General features: G+C 52.8%; 2 protein-coding genes across 3 annotated transcripts in view; both read right to left on the bottom strand.

Moving 5' to 3' along the window:
• Window positions 1–20,311, bottom strand: part of LOC115542969 (NLR family CARD domain-containing protein 3-like) — a 397,473-nt gene that overhangs the window by 304,701 nt on the left and 72,461 nt on the right. The gene's annotated exons all lie outside the window — the stretch shown is intronic.
• LOC115542967 (microtubule-associated protein 2) overlaps window positions 320–20,311 on the bottom strand; it is a 41,644-nt gene continuing 21,652 nt past the window's right edge. Inside the window, exons 4-18 of one of the 2 annotated variants that reach the window (XM_030355487.1) lie at window positions 18,586–18,759; window positions 17,681–17,755; window positions 10,080–12,632; window positions 9,138–9,392; window positions 8,503–8,643; window positions 6,389–6,444; window positions 6,063–6,080; window positions 5,577–5,765; window positions 5,165–5,276; window positions 4,652–4,962; window positions 3,452–3,544; window positions 2,896–2,988; window positions 2,483–2,564; window positions 1,796–1,908; window positions 320–1,673 (exon numbers count right to left, since the gene is read on the bottom strand). In XM_030355487.1, the coding sequence (XP_030211347.1) occupies window positions 1,832–1,908; window positions 2,483–2,564; window positions 2,896–2,988; window positions 3,452–3,544; window positions 4,652–4,962; window positions 5,165–5,276; window positions 5,577–5,765; window positions 6,063–6,080; window positions 6,389–6,444; window positions 8,503–8,643; window positions 9,138–9,392; window positions 10,080–12,632; window positions 17,681–17,755; window positions 18,586–18,712 (4,182 nt within the window). In that variant the 5' untranslated portion in view covers window positions 18,713–18,759 and the 3' untranslated portion in view covers window positions 320–1,673; window positions 1,796–1,831. The remainder of the gene's footprint in view (window positions 1,674–1,795; window positions 1,909–2,482; window positions 2,565–2,895; window positions 2,989–3,451; window positions 3,545–4,651; window positions 4,963–5,164; window positions 5,277–5,576; window positions 5,766–6,062; window positions 6,081–6,388; window positions 6,445–8,502; window positions 8,644–9,137; window positions 9,393–10,079; window positions 12,633–17,680; window positions 17,756–18,585; window positions 18,760–20,311) is intronic. The other variant, XM_030355488.1, reaches the window with a different exon arrangement.

Here is a 20,311-nt window from a genome sequence, read left to right as displayed (position 1 = left end):
TTGATCAGACATGCTGTTTACATCCATTCTTAAGTACAGTTTGGTCAGCCTTTGTGTGTGACGGTCGAGGCTAACACTTAGCGGTGGGCTAACCGCGAGCGCAGGGTTCTCTACCCGGTCAAACCAGTGCGTTCACACGAGTCGCCGCACGATAACGGAGTGGAAGGTAGTATTCTAGCGGAGGAACCGAGTTAAACCCGATCAAAGGAAGTCATCTATTTTTTTGTTTTTTTCTAAAAAAAAAATGGTAGAGAAAAGCGAGTGCTCAACGTCTAACTGCCGTACGGGGAAGCCGAATATCAGTTGGTCTTTGATGGACATGACTGTCGACCAATGACAGCGATGCATCAGCGTTGGAAGAAGACACAGTGGAGCTTTGGAGTGACATTTTGTGTGTGTTGGTGTCTATGTGTTTTTGTGTGTGAGCCACTTCCTGTGGGCGGGTGTTGAAGTGCCCGGATAAAGACGTTTTCTAAGGGTGAATGTGGATAAATCGGATTCTGTGTTTTTACCTTTGAGATTTACTTCCTGCTGCTTATGTCTTTTAATTTAATTTCCCTGTGACTAGCCATGCGTGTGTGTGTGTGTATACGTGCTTGTGTACGTGTGTGTGTGTGTACATGTGTGTCTGTGTGTGAGTACTTTTTACAAATCAGATAACGAGAGAAAGGTGAAGGACAGTAGAATGACTTCAAGGTCAGGAAGGGGTGAGAGGTCAGAGGTCAGGTCGTTGGCAGAGTTACCGGGGGTCAGGGCTAAGGTTTGGGGTCCTTATTGGGCTTTGGGTGTCGGTCACCCTCCAAGGTCATTGGAGGGTACCCAGTGGTCTTAGAGGGCATCGGGGGTGGTTTTGTGGCTTCCTGGGGTCCTTTGAAGGGTCGCTTGGAAGGTATTGGGAGTCATTTGAGCGTCTTAGGGGGTGTTCTCGGGTGTTGGGGGTCATTAGGCCTCAAAGGTCGAAGGTCAGTCTAGGGGTCGTTGTTCAGAGGGGTTTCCGGGGTCATGGGTGATGGTTTCAGATCTCTTGGGTCGGTATTCCAGGGGTCAGAGGTCAGGTTTCTGGGGGTCAGAGGTCAGGTTTCTGGGGGTCATGGGTCAGGTTTCTGGGGGTCATGGGTCAGGTTTCTGGGGGTCATAGGTCAGGTTTCCGGGGGTCAGAGGTCAGGTTTCCGGGAGTCAGAGGTCAGGTTTCCCGGGGGTCATATGTCAGGTTTCCGGGGGTCAGAGGTCAGGTTTCCGGGAGTCAGAGGTCAGGTTTCCGGGGGTCATATGTCAGGTTTCTGGGGGTCATAGGTCAGGTTTTCGGGGGTCATAGTTCAGGTTTCTGGGGGTCATAGGTCAGGTGTCCGAGGCTTACAGGTTGAGTATTCCGGGAGTCATTGGTGGGGTCTTGCGGGTCGTGCTTTGGCGGGGGGGGGGGTCTAGAAGGTCGCGGGGGGCTCTTCGTTGGGGGGGGGGGCGTTGGATCTTTACAAGCCCTGCTTAGCGAGCGCTGCGGTGACGTCCTGGGCCAGCGTGGCGAGCTGGGGCGAGGCCAGCATGCTCCCCGCGGAGCAGAGCCGGGGGGAGGTGCCCCCCGGCTCGCCGCAGGGCGAGTGGGTCGTCACGATCTCGGCGCCGTGGTCCACGCGCGCCTTCGCCTCCTCCCGGAACATCAGCTTGTGGCTCTCGATCTGCCGGGGGGGGGGGGGGGGGGGGGTGAGAGAGAGAGAGAGAGAGAGAGGGAGGGCGCGTTACCACGGCGAGACGGTGAAACAAACGTACCATGGGTCATCCGTCGCTAGGTCTGCGTTACCATGATGTTCCCGCCCCCGGGGTGTGGCTTGCGTTGTCAAGGGAAACGGATCTTGGGCTTAGCGTTGTCCTTGAAGTCCAGCTTGACGCTCTCTATGCGGACCTGGCCGCCCCCTGGTGGACAGACGGAGAACGACACCGTCAACAGCGCTTCAATACACCAGCTGGCGTTCAGCAGACGCTTTTATCCAAAGCGACTTACAATAAGTCCATTTGTCGGCAGAAAGAGAAACAACAATATATCCCTGTCGGTACAGTAAGGATGTTCATAGAACCAAGTGCAAAGCACTAACCATCACTAGGTTAACCCATTCCCCGTACACAACAAAGATAGCTAGGGTAAGAGATGCTACACGATGTTAAGTATTTTTCTCAAGTGCCAGGATGTACCACATACAATAAGTGCGTCTCCTGCAAAGCTATCAGTGGTTCCCACTCTTTTAAGGGGCTAGGGAACAACGATCCCAACCGGAAGTTCGAGGATCACCGCAGGAATGATTATGTTTTTGATTACTTTAATGACGTGTTGCGCTGGGATTTGTTGGGCTAAACTTTATGCATAAAACAACGTTGAGATGATGATTGTGGGTGGGACTGAGGTAAAAGGCCAGGCTCAGAATGAATACACAGTCAACCATTGGTCCGTTTGAACCAGTGCTAGCCGCCCCACAGCCAAGGCTGTTCCCACCTGGTCTGTGGCGGATGTTGGACATGGAGCCACACTTGGCCGTGACGTGGCTCATGTCCAACTTCTGGGACTGGATCTGGATCTGGGGGTCCACAGTGGGCGAGAGAGAGAGAGAGAGAGAGAGAGAGAGAGAGAGAGAGAGACAGAGAGAGAGAGGACAGAGAGACAGAGAGACAGAGAGACAGAGACAGAGAGACAGAGAGACAGAGAGAGAGAGAGAGAGAGAGAGAGACAGAGAGACAGAGACAGAGAGACAGAGAGAGAGAGAGAGAGAGAGACAGAGAGAGAGAGAGAGAGATGTAACTCCAATGTAAACACATCTAACATGATACAACATTACAGAAGTAACGATTTGCACAGCTGTTCTTGTGCGTGTTGATGTAGAGTTATGTGTGTGTGTGTGTCGTCCTCACGTTCCCGCCCCCGGCAGCATGCTGGATCTTGTCCAGCGAGCCACACTTGGCCTGGACGTGGCTGAAGTCCAGCTTCACACTCGGGATCATCACCTGGAGAAGAACAGGCCCCCGATTGGTTAACTCAAACACCACTGCAGCCGCCATTGGCTCTCCTGCTGCCCAACCCGAGGGCCGGGGCCGGCCGGCCGCCGGGGGCGTGAACCAGTATTAGTGATCTCTACGTTCAACCTGCTGAGGGAAGCCTTGAGAAGGAGGATGGAAGGCGAAGGTCAACCTGTGGTCTGTAGAGGGTCATGATGGCAACCCTCCAGTGAGGGAGAGAGAAAGAGAGAGAGAGAGAGAGAGAGAGAGAGAGAGAGAGAGAGAGAGAGAGCTCTAGCAGGAGCTCTAGAGAGAGAGAAAGAGAGAGAGAGAGAGAGAGAGAGAGAGAGAGAGAGAGAGAGAGAGAGAGAGAGAGAGAGAGAGAGAGAGAGAGAGAGCAGGAGCTCTAGAGAGAGAGAGAGAGAGAGCAGGATCTGGATGAAGCAGACAGAGCACCAGTTAGCGTACGTACGTGTCCTCCTCGGGGAGAGTGTCTCAGGTTGTTCTTGGAGCCGCACTTTGACTGAACATGACTGAAGTCGGCCCTCTCGCTCACAATCTGAATCTGAAGCCAAGCCGGGAAATAAAAGAAAAGCAAACGTGTGCCTGTTGAGTGTTGGCGGCGTGTGCGTGAGGGTCTGACGTATTGGCCTTTATAACACGACATGTGTTTAGACTTACCTTCACCAAAACATATCAATAGGACCAACTCTAACAGCTACTCAGGGGTAAACTGGACATCAATACCGGGTTTATTCTGATTCATTACTCTCTCTGGGTTTAGAACGTGAATTTGTAACGTTTCCTTTCAAACATTGAAGAAAAACGCTGTTGCCAAATTCAACACATGAAGGAGGTGGAAAGGAAGTTAGCAGATGGGAAGTGGGATGACCATAACAGGAAGTGAGAAACATGAACTGGAACCAGGAAGTAGGAACTGGAGACAGGAATTGAGTATCAGGCGATGAGAAACCGGAAACAGGAAGTATAAACTGGGAAGAGTAAGTGAGTATCAGGCGATGAGAAACCGGGAACCGGAAGTAGAAACGGGTATCAGGAAGTGAGTGTCAGGAAATGAGAAACCGTTAACAGGAAATAGAAACTGTGAAGAGGAAGTGAGTATCAGGCGGTGAGAGACCGGGAACAGGAAGTAGAAATGGGTATCAGGTAGTGAGCATCAGAGAATGAGTAACCGGGGACAGGAAGTTAGAAAATTGAGGGAGAGAAAGGAAGGAGAGAGTGCAGTGCAGTGAAGGGGTAAAGCCGGGTCCGGTCCGGTCTGTCGGGTCCTGGTCGGTCCTGATCGGTTGGTCCGGTCCTGGTCCGGTCGGTCCAGTCCGGTGAGTCTGGTCCAGTTGGTCCGGTCCTGGTCTTAGCTGGCCGCCATTGGGCTGGTGCTTGAGGTTGGAGGTCAGTCGGTCCGGTCCAGTTAGTCCGGCCCAGGTAGTCCGTTCCAGTTGGTCCGGTCCAGTCGGTCCGGTCCAGTCGGTCCGGTCCAGTTGGTCCGGTCCAGTCGGTCCGGTCCAGTTGGTCCGTTCAAGTCGGTCCGGTCGGTCGATCCGTTCCAGTCGGTCCGGGTCTAACATGGCCGCCCTTGGGCAGCTGCTTGGGGTTAGAGGTCAGTCGGTCCGGTCCAGTCAGTCCGGTCAGGTCGATCCAGTCCGGGTCTTACCTGGCCGCCCTTGGGCTGGTGCTTGAGGTTGGAGGTGGAGCCTATCTTGGACTTGACGTGCGTGAGGTCGGGCAGCGGCTGGTTGATGACCTTGAGCTGGCGCTGGACGGAGGACGGGGACTTGGGGGGGGTCCGGATCACGGCGATCTTCTTCTCCTGCAGCACGCTGAAGGACTTGGGGGTGTGGCTCCCCGGGGTGCGCGAGCCGGGGGTCCGGCAGGCATAGCTGGGGGGCGTGCCCGGCGTGACGGCCGTGGAGCCCGGCGTGGACGTACCGCTACGGGCCGAGCGAGAGCGGCCCGAGTCCATGCCTGGAGAGAGAGAGAGAGAGAGGGCGAGAGAGAGAGAGGGGGGGGAGAGAGAGAGAGAGAGAGAGAGAGAGAGAGAGAGAGAGAGAGAGAGAGAGAGAGAGAGAGGTTTGTGTGGGTCTTACAGTATGTGTCTGTACGTGTGTGTGTGTCTGTACGCGTGCGTGCGTGCGTGCGTGCGTGCGTGCGTGCGTGCGTCTCTTACAGGTGGGTCTCCGGGGTCCGTCCTCCTGCTCCGCGGCGGGGATGTGCCGCGTCAGAGACTTGGCGGGGCGCGGCAGAGAGGAGCGCTTCTCTGGGCTACGGTAGGTCCTCTCCTACACACACACACACACACACAGGTACAGACACACACACACAGAGAGGTACAGACACACACACAGGTACGAACACACACACACACACACACAGAGGTACGAACACACACATACACACAGATCAATATTTAATATAGGTTCTGTTTTAATTACTGGTTGCCGTCGTCGCTGAGTCACATGACCGAACGATTCCACACACAGTTTGACAAAGCACCTAGCCTACGTAGCCTAGCCTAGCGTAGCCCAACCAGGGTGTAGCCTAGCTTGGGTTGGCCTAGCCTAGCGGAGCCTAGCCTGTACCTCCTCGGCCCGTGTGAGTGGCGAGGGCTGTCCGCGAGGGGAGCACGCAGACTTTGCGCGTGGCCGATATAGCTCCGCCCCCAGGGGCGGGCGTGACTGGAGGTCGGAGGCGGAGCCTGGCCGGCAGGGGAGGGACTCTGCCGCCCGTCGCAGGGCCGCCATTTTGAGCAGCACCGCCCGCGTGGGGCTCTGGGTGGTTACCATGGCGACCGGGATGAGGGGAAATGAGATAGTGAGTGAAACGAAACAAGGATGGAACAGATGTGGGGCAGCCATGGTGGTCACATATAGGTAACCATGACAACCCATCGTTGCTAGCTTTAATAGTAACCCCGCGACCGGCTACGACTAGCGCACACTGCGAGTCCGTAGCGGTCATCGTAACTAGAGCGCGGTGTACCGTAACCACGGCAACTAGCTCGGACTAGCATGTACCGTAACCACGATGACTAACGCCGGTGTCGCGCTCACTCTGACCATACTCACTGAGGTTCTGTGTCTGGACTGGTTTCACACACAGAAGCAGGCATGCAGGGAAAACAGGTGACAAAAAAAGACGGGAAGTCGAGGGAAAAGAAAGAGAAAGAGAAAGTCCGAGCAGCACAAAATAAAACGGTTATGTTGACACTGAAGACAGCAGAAGAATTCAAATAATATTAAAAAACGTAAATCTTAAAATAATACGACTCAACTAATGAATTATTCGGGTCAAGCCTGTGTGTGTGTGTGTGTGTGTGTGTGTGTGTGTGTGTGTGTGTGTGTGTGTGTGTGTGTGTGTGTGTGTGTGTGTGTGTGTGTGTGTGTGTACTTACAGTTGGCCGTTCTCTGGACTGGTGTGCCACACTCAGTGGCTGGCGGACCTCCATGGCTGAGAAGGAAGGTGATAAAACATGTAGTGACTCACACTGACCATCAGGGAGAGACAAACTCCATGCTTCGCAACATCGCCACGCAACCCCATACACTTACACATAAAGACACACACGAACACACGCCCATACGCACGCACACACACACACAGTCCCAGCGCGATACACTGCAGCCGAACAAACGATGGAAACTATTACATCACTTATAACGAGATTCAAGCCATCACATTATGAGTGGAAATCAAACACGGCCCCGAATGTCCACCAAATGAAACTACCAACACGCAACTGACCTCACTTTAGACTCAGAAATGACGCACAAACACGGCCACAAGTGTGCAGCGAACGGCAACACACACACACGGCCGCCGCACAACTACCATGACAACTCAAACAGCAGTTGGGCGAAAAAACGTTGACAAAGAAGGAAAAATAAATAAATAGAGTAGAATGAATCAGAAGCAACCACTGCGGAGGACGAGTGGAAGCGGGAAGCGTTTGCCAGCTACATTGCATGATCGGGCGGTGTGTCAGCGAGACGGTAGATCGACAGAGACAGGAGCTCATCTCAACGGACACCCTGACCACTGACGGTCAACAAGGGAAGCCCTGACACCTAGCGGTCTGTTGGATGTCAGAGTCACAAACCACCTCAGTGTGGGCAGCCTCAGAGTGACACCGCCCCCTACGGTCCACCACACCCGGCCTCTGGAAGCAGACCTCGGAGTGAGTGGCACTCCGGGGGGCTCAACACATTTGTATAGAGAGGGGGGGGGGGGGGGGGCATTTGCTTGGTACTTGTTTGGTAATTCATCCACACCCTGTCATTGCCATTGGATCCGAATATAACAGGTGACCAATGAACCGCAGTTCGGAATTTAACGTGGTTCTCATCGCCTATGTGGGTGGCACACTAGCTAGTTCAGTCCCCTTGCCCAAATAAACTATGGATGCTATGTGGTTAGCACACTAGCTAGTTCAGTCCCCTTGCCCAAATAAACTATGGATGCTATGTGGTTAGCACGCTAGCTAGTTGACTCCTCTTGCCCTAATAAACTATAAATAGGTTGTTAGCACGCTAGCTAGTCTAGTCCCCTTGCCCTAATAAACTATGGATGCTATGTAGTAAGCAAACTAGCTAGTTGAGTCCCCTGCCCAAATAAACAATGGATGCTAAGTGGTTAGCACACTAGCTAGTTGAGTCCCATTGCCCTAATAAACTATGGATGCTATGTGGTTAGCACACTAGCTAGTTGACTCCTCTTGCCCTAATAAACTATAGACAATAGGTTGTTAGCACGCTAGCTAGTCTAGTCCCCTTGCCCTAATAAGCTATGGATGCTATGTGGTTAGCATGCTAGCTAGTTGAGTCCCATTGCCCTAAAAAACTATGGATGCTATGTGGTTAGCACGCTAGCTAGTTGAGTCTTCTTGCCTAATAAACTATGGATGCTATGTGGTTAGCACGCCAGCTAGTTGAGTCCCCCCGCCCTAATAAATAATGGATGCTATGTCGTTAGCACACTAGCTAGTTGAGTCCCCTTGCCCTAATAAACTATAGATAATAGGTGGTTAGCACGCTAGCTAGTCTAGTCCCCTTGCCCTAATAAACAATGGATGCTATGTAGTTAGCACACTAGCTAGTTGAGTCCCCTTGCCCTAATAAACCATGGCTCCTACGTGGTGAGTGCGCTAGCGGCTAGGGACAGCCAACCCCATAGTTAGCCATCCCACTAAAGGGCTGATTATGGGTCCACGTTCACACAACGCAACGACCACGCAGACGCTTCAACCCCGTCGTGAACCTTTATGGTTCTGCGTCGGGTTTTAGTGAGCGGACCAATCACAGCCCTCGCTGCTGCGTCGCCCCGACGGAAGGTTCACATTTTTTAGGAGGCGGACGTCCGGCCCTTGCGGTGGACGACCAGGACGTAAGGGGTCGGTAACCCCCTTGTGTTGCGTGAACGTGGGACCATAATCGGCCCTTTAGACTCAGGGAGTCTGGCTCATGCTCCCTCCACCTCCCGTCCCGCCGGGCCCCGGGGAGGCCGGGTCACCTGCTCCCTTGCGTTTGGCCGAGCCGGCCGGCGCCACGACGGGCCTGTGCTGCCGGCCGGGCGCTCTGCCGGCGCTGGTCCGGCAGGGAGAGCGACACGACGGGACCGTCAGCTTATTGTGGTCCGCCCTCCTCACGCCGGCTGGCGGGGGGAGAGACAGGGTTACGTTACGACAACACACGGGGCGCAGCCTCAACGCTACGCTGCTATGATGTTAGCTCCCTTGGAACATTGACCGACGAGCAAATCGCTACGGCATCGGCGTCGACTTAATATCGTCGGATAGCAAGCTCGAGATATGTCTAACGTAAGCCCTTGGACATGTACGTCCAGATTCAGGGACCTTAAGATGCAAGTTCACGTGTCTACGGTATATAAGGACAATTAATTGATCTTCAACGTCCTAATAAACCAGAAATTAAACCGGAAATTAAATCTAAATTAAATGGGTATTTTTAAGGATCTGTCTATTCCTGTAGAGTTCACTGGTGGTCATTGTAGAGAATATCACGGATACAATTCATAAACACTAGTTTTAAATCCCAAAATTACAAATTTGTAGCAAAGGGAAACAAAAAGCCCCATGGATCTATTTTAAAAGGTGATGAACTACTGGATGAAGATGCGATGGGAACCTTTTTTCTTCTTCAAGGGGTCTCTCGGATGGCCCGGGTCCTTGTGGATTATTTTACTGTCAAAGGGGTCCGAGCGACCCCGGGGCCTCCAAGGGGCCCGCTTCCTGGACACCCGGGCGATCGTGGTACCGGTGGTGGTACCGGGGGTGGTACCGGTGGTGGTACCGGTGGTGGTTCCGGTACCGGTGGTGGTACCGGGACCGTGGTCCTTCGGGAGAGCCTCAATGGGTTCCGTCAAGAGGCTCCTGTCCTCATCTGCAGAGGACAAGGGAGCGAGAGAGGAGCGGGTTGACTGGCCACACCTCTTGCCCTCGGACCACAGGTTCACCTTAAAGGTTGTATCAGCGATGTTCGGTGAAGTCACTTCTGTCGGTATTCGAAGCAAGATCGCAAACATACAGAGCCTGCTCGCACCTCCCTTCTGTGTTTCGTGCATCCAGTTAAAAACTATCATGGAATACTATTATTTTGGTTTTGAGTGGTTGGTAGTACCATTTGTTTTTGTGTACGATCTCCAAGCATATAGAGACGCGTTTTTTTGACGGCCTGCTTATGGGGTGGGCAGCGAGTGGATCGTGAGGAAAGATCAGATGAATGTGATCATTTATGTTTCGGCCTAGAATCGCTGATACAACCTTTAATGCATCACCATGGCTCATACTTACTCTGGTAATACCTGTTTAAAGTGAGTGTTCCCATGGATCTTATTACTGTAGCTACTCTGTAGCTAGTTGTTTTTGGAAACTAGGTTGTGCAACGCTTTAAATTCTTTTTTAGTTACTCCAATATCGATTGGATTTTTTTTATTGTTTTCAGCCTCACTTGTGCATGGCTTTGGATAGTGTCTGCTAAACGGCCAAATGTATGTATAGGTTCCTTTGGTATATTAGTACTGGTCACTGATGTTGTTATGTGTCTCAGGGTTAAAGGAGTTGAGGGTACCTTGAGTGTCTATCCAGCCACTGTCGGTGTCAAGAACAGACATGTCCGCGGTTGTTTCTTCATTGGTTGTGTGATGGACTTCACTGGCCAGGTCGGAGGCAATATCCGCACCTTTCTCCATCCCCTTGCAGCTGTCCTCCTCTTCCCTTAACATCTCTTTGCCAACATCTGTAGCTTTCACTTCTTCTTGCTCAGCATCGATCTCTCCGTGGTCCAGTGATTCATCCTTCTTTTCCATTCCTTCTTCATCTCCTTCAACAGCTTCCTCTTCCTGCTTCTCCGCTTCCAAGATGGCCTCTCTGAGATCCTCTGATTGGTCCTCTTCTTTTCCGAAGTCCTCCCCTCCCTGTGGAGAAGACTGCATTTGACCTCGGTCAGAGTACGGAGACAACTGGGAGGTGTCAGTCACCGGTTCTCCATCTTCACTGTGACTAGATTCTCCGGTGTCCGATTTAGGCTCCAGTCCAGTGAAATCCAATCCTTCAACCTCCAGCAACTCCACTACCTCCTTCCTCAGCTCTTCGTTGGGGGGAACTTCTGCCTCCTCCATGACCTCCTGAGGCTCCTCAGCCAGCTCCACCTCCTCGTCCTCCTCCTCTCCGTCCTCTTCATCCAGCTGGGCCTGGGGGATGATGATGATTGGAGGAGGGGACTGCAATCCTTTCTCTTCTCCAATCTCTTCTGCGAGGCCTCGGGTTCCTGCCTCAACAACAGTTTCTTCTGATAGCTCAAGAGGGGGTGGAACATGTTGTTCCTGCGCCTCTTCTGTCTTTAACTTTGGTTGTATGTTCTCTTGGAAGATGTCCGTTTTCTGTCTACAAGCCTCAGGAGGGGTCACATCTGATTCGTCCACTTTTATTTCCCTGGGAGATTCTCCATTTGGATCCTTTGAGTCTTCACTAAAATCGGATTCTTTGTCAGCAGACTTCTCGGCCCCTGCAGCCCGTTCCGTCCCGACCTCGGTCCCGCCTTCCCTTGGTGTATCCTTTGCGGGTTCTTCAGGGTTTAATGGACCATCGACGGGGGACTTTGGAGTCGTGGGTGTCCGAGGAACCCTGCCGTCGGTCAGGGAGAAGCTGAAGGAGCTGTCGGGAGGGATGGGGGACGCCTCCCGGGACGGGTCCTTCTCCACCTCCACCTCCGGGATGGCCTGGATCTGGATGTCTCCTGGCAGGCCACTCTCCAAGCGGAACTCGGTGAGGCGGTTCGGAGAGGTGACCGGGATCCTGAGGCGGTCGGGTTTGATACCGACAGGCACGGCCTTCTCCAGGAGCATGCCGGATTTCCTCGGGGACTCCGTGACATCTTTCTTCTCCGCTGCGGCGCTCTTCTGAACCGTCTCCGGGACGTTCTTCTTCTGGTCCGGTGGGGGTGTTCCGTCTCTCCGTTCCGGTTCATCCTCGTCTGCGTCCACGGTAGGGAAAGAGCGACAGGGAGCATCGGCAGACCCCGGCATGTCGGCCGGGGACGGCATGGGGGCAGAGCACTCGCTGAAGACACAGTATCCCAGATCCTCGGGCCCTCCCTGCCCCCCCTGCCCCGCGTCCAGAGCCAGCCGGGCCAGCGAGCTAACCCCCAGAGGAGACACGTTGGCCGGGACAGACTTCCTCCTCATCGGATCCACCACCCTCCTGCCCAGGGACAGTTTGGGCAGGGCTCCCGCCAGGTCCAGCATCTCAGCCAGAGTGCCGGATTGGTCCAAAGAGACGTGGCGCTCCATGGAGGCCATCTTGCTGAGGGCTTCGGTGAAGTCGGCGGGCGTGGACGGAGCGGGTGTAGCAGAGGGGTGGTGCTCGATGGAGGATGTTGGAGGAGGAGGAGGGGCGGACGAGTCGTCGAAGCTTCCACTGATTGGGGAAAGCTGGGGGCGTAAGAAGGTGCTTGATTTTGCCGCCCCGGTCGGAGACTTAACGGTGATGTTGATAGGCCGGCTCCTCTGCTCCATCGACATCTTGTGGAAAGGGTTCAGCACCGGCTCCTCTGATCCCTGGGAAATGCTCTCAGCCGTCACCTCAAATTGAAATTGACCAGGAGCTGGATGTAACTTGAACCCGACCCCAGCCTCGGGGGTGCACCTCTCTCCCGCTGCCCTGCTGATCTCATAGTAGCTCTGTGGGCGCGGTGACTCCTGAACACCGCTTTGGGCGGACGTTTCGAAGTACGCTTCCGTCCCTGCTTTAAGGACACACGAGGACTCAGGGCTGCTCTCCTTCGCGCCTGGCATGTGGTCACCGGCGTCGTCCGTCTCTGGCGGCGACTCTGACGCGACGACCTCGGGGCCAATGCTCCCCTCGTTCGCGCCCACGGCGGTCACCGGCGCATCCGCGCAGTCGGTCGTCACAGCTGGTCCGGACAGGTCGGAGGGTACGTCGCTATCGGAGTGTCCAGGGGAGAAGATGTCTCGGACCTCTTCTAGAGCCTTCGGGGTGCCACACGGCTCCAGGAGCGGGGGGAGGCAGGGTGACCCAACCTCCTCGGCGCCTTCCGGAGGCCCTCGCTCCTCGATGGGCGGGGCCGCCCCCTCCTGTGCCTCCACCGTCCCAGGGGGCGGAGCTGTGAGCGCGTTGGGGGGGGGGGGACCAAAACCAACCCCAAGCTAGTGTTAGCATCAGCGCCACAACCAGCACCTGACAGCGAGAGCCCGACGGCCTCCAACACAAGCTGGCCGGTACGAGCTTGCCAGCCTCACTGCCGAAAGCGAACCAAGACAGTGAAGCCGAGCCTGGGTCTGCACACAGACATGGGAGGGGGGGCTCCGAGACACAGAGCACAGGGGGGGGGGGGGGTCGCGTCAGGGCCCGGCGGGGGGGGGGGGGGTCGCAGGGTCTAGGAGGACGTGCACAGTCGGAATGAAATGGAATGAGGAGCATGGCGGTGGACGACCAGAACTGAGAAACACAAAAGGTTTTGGATTCCTATTGCAATGGAAGTTGTGAATGTAAACGTTGTTCATGGGGTGTATGGGTATAAACGAGGCTTGGTTAGTCGTTGGAGGTTAATCAAAGAGTCCCTGTTGTGATGCTATTACGAGCTATTACGAGTGACATCACAAGTGGAGAGAGTGTCCACTCAGGTGTATGACGGCTCAGTAAACCAATCCTCCATGTGGCTAAGATTAAAATTAAAAACAAATTTAAAACAAATCGTCGAAGGAGCTTCAGAGGGGGGAGCTCTGGAAGTGTGTTTCTGCACTCCCTGGATGTTGGCGGTCTGTAATACAAGGGTATCAGTAACAATAGGAAAACAGCAAACCGTTGGACAGCGGAACAACACTGAGCCTGTGATGGTATGAGAAGCCCACAGCCCATGCCGCTCCACGCTCAGCCCCACGCGTGTGTGGGCACCGGGCGCGTTCCCAGAACCTCGCCGGTCTCCAACAGAAACCCACACACACAGATACCAAACACGTCCTCCATCCAGCCCAAAGCGTCTCTCACAGTGGACGCCGCGGCGGCCTCCATGTTTGCAATGTAGCTGGCAATACAAAGGGGGGGGGGGGGGGGGGGGGGGGGGGATGGGGGAGGGGGGGTGATCAAACCAGGGCGGAGTTGATCAGGTAACACCGATGAGAGAAGCGTATGGTGATGCTGGGCAACGGACAAGAAGCCCCACTGTGTCGGTGCCTCAGGGGGGCTCCTGTTTGTTTCACCACCGGGGGGCGACGGAGAGCGGCCGACACAGAGCCACGAGCCGCAGCCTCATCACCAGGGGGCGTGTCCAGCCAGACGGAGGAGGGGTCGGAGTTCAACCCACCAGACTACCCAGTGGGCCGTACCAAATCCCCCCCCCCCCACCCCCGCCTGGATGTGGACCCTACCACTTGTGATGTCACAAACGGCTCGATTTTCACGGCCGGTGGTGAAGCGCCGGCCCTTTAAGGCGATGCTGCACAGAACACATGACGTCAGAGCAGACAGGCGGGCGGACAACAGCCAGCGACGATACCTGGAGAGCAGCCTCAGCTAGCCACAGTTAGCAACCAGTGAGAGAACGTCAGTCATGATGATGTGCTGCTTGCGTTAGCCTCTCCCTGCTCCATGTAGCAGTGCCTCTGTACTAGCGTTAGCTTCTTCCTGTTCCATGTAGCATTGTCTCGGTACTAGCGTTAGCTTTTCACTGTTCGTTATGCGATACTAAAGCTAATGCTTTAGTGTTAGCATTAGCTTTACACCGTGAGCAGGAACATGACTGATAAATGTGGGTGAGGTCCCCAACTGCCATTTCAGCTGCAACTTGAGATATCTCAGCCTATATCTCGATTTAGATATGATATATATTTGGCCTGGACAATAAAACAATAAATGATTGTATCGTGATAGACTTTTGATCAATCTAAAATATGTTCAATATATATCGATAAGAGACTGGACCAGCGATTGTAGCAGCTGGGTTTGTTCCACAAACGCAGTTCCATACTTATTTATAATATTTGAAGGTTCTCATTGTTGTATCGACATGGAGTATTCATCAATGAAGAACGGTTGAAGGTCAAATTAAGTGTCAAACAGAAGTGTTTGAATCCAGCATGGTAATTCCTACTCTTTTTAGGTCATTCAAATGATCAATAGATATCGATCAATATGATCAAGTTATATCGGGATATGTCTTCCAGCCATATCGCCCAGGCTTAATATAAATGTCTCAGTAGTGACAATGTTTAGGGCCTCGCTCTCAATGCGCTCACCCTCATCCAGAACATTGTGATCATCCAGAGGTCACAAGGTCAACCGTGCAGCACAGATATAATGCTGGTGTGCACGCACACACACACTCTTAGACAGCTGCAGATTGTGCGTGTGCATTGACAAGCGCACAAAAAACAAATAGAGACAGAGAGGGAGAGAGAGAGGGAGAGAGACAGAGACAGAGACAGAGACAGAGACAGAGAGAGAGAGAGAGAGAGAGAGACAGAGAGAGAGGTAGAGAGACAGCGAGAGAGAGACAGAGAGAGAGACAGGGACAGAGAGAGAGAGAGACAGAGACAGAGACAGAGACAGAGACAGAGAGAGAGAGAGAGGGGCAGAGACAGAGAGAGAGAGAGACTGAGAGAGAGACAGAGAGAGAGACAGAGAGAGAGAGAGACAGAGACAGAGACAGAGACAGACAGAGACAGAGACAGAGACAGAGAGAGGGGCAGAGACAGAGAGAGAGAGAGACTGAGAGAGAGACAGAGACAGAGAGAGAGAGAGACAGAGAGAGAGAGACTGAGAGAGAGACAGTTGAAGAGGGAGAGAAAGAAAGCACAAAAAAAGAGAGAGAAGTACCCTCCCCCCAACACACACACTCACACACCTGCTTGCTGTGTCTGTGGGCTGTGGTGTCCTCCTCCATTCACAACCTGAGGGCCTTCTCTGAGAGCCTGGGCCTCGCCTACATAAGCGGCCCGCCCTAAGGGCAGGTCTACTGGCTGGGGGTCCTCCAAGGCCGGGGGCTCCGACGGAGCCTCCTGCTCCTCCTCTTCATGGGGCGTCACCTCACAGGGAGATACACCGATACCCTCTACTGCCTCCTCTTTTGGTGAGGAGGAGCGGGGGGGGAGAGGGGGTAGGAAGAGGAAGGAGGGGGGGGGGGGGGGGAGGAGAAGGTGGAGGGGTGGGGGTGACATGGGAGGAGGGGGACATGAGAGGTGGGACACGGTACAGATGTGAGACAGATGCGGACAGACGGTGGACATGGGAGAGATGGGTCCGACCCTCCTCCGGTCAGCTGACCCGCTCCGTACCGCTACGTAGCTACACGCGCTACGTAGCTACACGCGCTACGTAGCTACACGCGCTACGTTAGCGGCTGTGTTCCGTACCGCAGTCCCCACTGGAAGCGCCCCGGACACGTTCCGACTGATGGCTCAAGACGTGCATAATTATACGTAATAGGCCTAAAAGAATTGTAAAAATGATTATGATTAGATTGATTCATAAATTATTATTCACGAGTTATATTCAACCCCTACACATCAATATTATAATATAACCCGTTAAATACGGTTTTTAGATGTCATGGCAACGTCGCAGGCAGCCCCCGACACTGGACTTGCGATTAGAGAATAGACGAGGCATCGACGCAGACTTTCATTTCTTCTTTGCTACTGATTAACTATTGACACCAAAGATCGACTGGATAATATTACAATACCCTGTTTGTGAATTGCCTACGGGTCGATGTGAGCTCACGAAAATTCATGAGCAAATGCAAACTGAATGGCTGTAGAAGTGTTATGAGACACGGCTGCGAACCGGCAACTTTCAAAAAATAGATGAGGCAAGTATCGTAAACGCAGTGCCGGTTTGGGGACGGTTCTGTGCCGTGACCACATCCAGTGGAATAGCCTACATTGACTATAATGGTTTCTATTATGTTCTGCGACCGTTTTACTGCCGTGATGCTTTCGTGATGGTTCTGGCGGAAATTGGCCTTTAGCTGAAGGATAACGTGTGTACACTAATAATGTATTTTCCCGGGTTGTATTACAAAGGCGATTTCATTGGACAGTGTATTTGCATATATTTGTATAACGCGATCTGATTGGCCGACGGATCCGTTGCTGCCTGAAAAGTTGTACATTTCGCAACTTCTTGTCGCAGGCCACAGAGCTGACAGAACGGACGGACCCACAATGCATTTCGAGAGCGCCCCTTGAGATCCGTCGACGGACGGAGGTAGTGTGAATGTAGGGTAGGTTTGGTGGAGACGTTGTCATGACGACTTCCACCGCTCTGCTGTATCTCTGCCGGTCACTTGGTTTTATTGTGGTTTTAAACAACTAGTCTCGCTTTTGCGTCGAAAGCAGTTCATACACACAGTTTGATTGATGGCTCTGATTAAAGATAAGTGTGTTTACTCAGTGTCAGCAGTGGGGAGTGAAAATAAACTTTAAATAATGACGAGAAGGTTATCTGAAGATCACATGCACCCGGCTGAATCAGTTATTAATAAAAACATGATGTTTATTAATTAATCCATGAATTAATAAATACATGTTAATGAAAAAAGGGTTTGAGTGCAATAGAATAGGATGGGAATGTTACAGTTAAATGATGCATAACGTTGGTCACAGCGTGTGGGGTTAATGACAGCAGGCCCTACCAGAAGAGAACCCGCCAAACAAACTACAAACATGGCGGCGGCGACGCCATACATCAATCACTTCTCATCCCCCGGCCTCATCGACTGCTGCAAAGGATTGTGGGAAACAGAGGATAGAAAGGAGGAGGAAGGTGGAGAGGAGATGAAGAGGAGGATGCTTGGTGCTGACGGGGGGGATGCTAAAAGGAAGCAGAGAGGGTCTCTATTTGGGACCGTTATGGGCCGTTTGGAAGTCTCCACATTTGTGACATCACAAGTGGGAGGGTTCACCGGAGGTATGATGGGATGGATCAGCCAGTTGGGTACCAGCCCACTTGTGATGTCACAGCTGGGTGTCTATTCACAGGGCTGATCAACAGCTAATTGACCGAAGAGAGGGAGCGTGCAGAAAGAGGAGGAGCCTAACCGGACCAATCAATGAGCTGCAGCAGGTCACCTGATCTCTTTGAATTCCCTCACCTCACAATCACACGTCCTCTGCTCTGTGTGTGTGCGTTTGCGTGTGTCGGTGTGTGTACCTGATGCCACTGGACCGATTTGCTCAGCGGACGGGGAGGGGGGAGGGGAGGGAGGCAAGTTGGCAGAGTCATCAACTGTGGAGGAGAGAGAGAGAGAGAGAGAGAGAGAGAGAGAGAGAGAGAGAGAGAGAGAGAGAGAGAGAGAGAGAGAGAGAGAGAGAGAAACAGAGGAGAGAGAGAGGGAGAGAGAGAGAGAGAGGAGGAGGGAGAGAGGAGGAGGGAGAGAAGGAGAGAGGAGGAGGGAGAGAGGGAGAGAGGAGGAGGGAGAGAAGGAGAGAGGAGGAGGGAGAGACAAACATATTGTGGAAAAACAGAAGGATTTGATGGATGGAAACAGAAGGAATTGTTTCAAACTGTACATATATGTTTGCATACAGTATACACATATACATTGTATATGTGTATCCATATACATATATACTGTTTATATCTGTCCACAAATACAGTACACATATAAACATATATATATATATATATATATATAGATACACTTATACTGTTATATATGTTTACATACACAGTATGCACATATATTGTTGATATATGCGTAAATATACTGTATAAACACATATACTGTTGATATATGTCTACATATGCAGTAGACACATATACAGTTACTGTATGTCCGAGGAGCAGGCAGGCTTGTGGATGTGTTTGACGTGTGCTGGATGCGTGTGTGTTTCCATAAGTTGCCACCACTCCGTTGCCTAGGCAGCGCTGGTATCCATTAGTACTGCCTGGATGACCAGTAGACCATCAGGGAGACAAAACCAGACCAGCCTCAAACACACGCACACGCACACACACGCACGCACGCACGCACACACACACACACACACACACACACACACACACACGCACAAGCACACAGGCACACACACGCTCACACACGCACGGACGCTCACCTGCCACGGCGGCGTGTGCGGCGTCGCCATGGAAACCGTTCTCCCGGTAGTCGGGGGTGTAGGAGGAGGAGGAGAAGCCGTTCTGTCCGTTCTGCCGTCCGTCCGACGCCCAGTGATCGTCCGCCATCGCTGACCGGGCTCTAACGAGAGGAGAGGCTAACGAGGGCAGCACACCTGGACAGGTAGAGGGCGAGAGAGAGAGAGAGAGAGAGGAAGGGGGAGAGACAGAGACAGAGACAGAGACAGAGAGAGAGAGAGACGTAGAGAGAGAGAGCAGGTGAGGGTATTCGAGAGGGGAGAAGGGAGAGAGAGAGAGAGAGAGAGAGAGAGAGAGAGAGAGAGAGAGAGAGAGAGAGAGAGAGAGAGAGAGAGAGAGAGAGAGAGAGAGAGAGAGAGAGAGAGAGCGGGTGAGGGTATTCGAGAGGGGAGAAGGGAGAGAGAGAGCGGGAGAGAGGAGGGGGGGGAGTTCAATCTCACATCAAAATCATTCATTTGTGCAAAGGTTAGAATAACATAACACCTGTATGAAAAAAGACTTGTTTACAACAGCGGGTGTGAACACAAACAAGCCAGCGTCACATGAGGAGAAGAGAATCTCCGTTGTCAGATATTTAAATGGAGAAAGAACCCAGACTGTGTGGACAAAGGAGCTCTTTCCTCGCGGCGCCACAATGCAGATGGAGTCCCACCGGCGGCCAGCAGGGGGCGCGGCGCACCGCGGCGCACCGCGGCGCTACGGTCTTTGTCTGCACCGGCGAGCGGAGATTCACTATAGTGAAACGAGCGCTGGGATGGGTCTGGTATCCACGGGCTCAGGAACAGCTTACACCACCCAGGACAATATACTATATATATATATATATATATATATATATATATATATATATATATATATATATATATATATATATATATATATATATATATATATATATATGCCAGGACTCTGCAGTAAAAATATGTGAATGTTATCGGCCAGCCAGCCTTGGTACAGCCTTACTGAATCTGTGATTAAAGACTATTCTGCAAACTGCGGTGTCAGAGGAGAGAGACGTGGGATATGGAGAGGAGGAGGAGGAGGAGGAGGAGGAGGAGGAAGAGCCGACACACCCAGCACCTCCTTGTAGCTGGTGAGAGGAGAGGAAGCCTGCTGCCATGGTAACAGGCAGGTCCAGCAGAAGGATTGGACGACCCTGCCCCAGTCAGTGTGTCTCTCTCTCTCTCTCTTGTTCTCTCTCTCTTGTTCTCTCTCTCTTGTTCTCTCTCTCTCTCTCTCTCTCTCTCTCTCTCTCTCTCTCTCTCTCTCTCTCTCTCTCTCTCTCTCTCTCTCTCTCTCTCTCTCTCTCTCTCTCTCTCTCTCTCTCTCTCTCTCTCTCTCTAAAGTTCACAGCTCCACAGCTCCAAGAGAGAGAGGGAGAGAGAGCGTGAGACCAATAGTGACTGTGATTCTGGACTCAAACTGGGTCAGCCAGGATTCTGCTGAGTCTGGTCTCCTAACAACCGTTGCCAGGGAGAGATCCTGGCCAGCCAACCATAGCGCTCAAATACATGCCGGCCCAGAGAGGCTAGCTGATGCCTCCACCCTGACTCCGCCCCTTAACGGGTCCGCCTCACTGACTCCGCCCCTCTGAACCAGTCCGGCCCAGAGAGGCTCAATCAGAGGACAGGTGTGTCTCAGCAGGTGACCACCCTATCGGCCAATCAGAGGAGCCCCTCTCTACCTCCT

This window comes from Gadus morhua, chromosome 4, assembly GCF_902167405.1.
Source record: "Gadus morhua chromosome 4, gadMor3.0, whole genome shotgun sequence".
Taxonomy (NCBI): domain Eukaryota; kingdom Metazoa; phylum Chordata; class Actinopteri; order Gadiformes; family Gadidae; genus Gadus; species Gadus morhua.
Note: the sequence above shows the minus strand (reverse complement) of the source record. Positions and strands in the feature narration are given on the sequence as shown.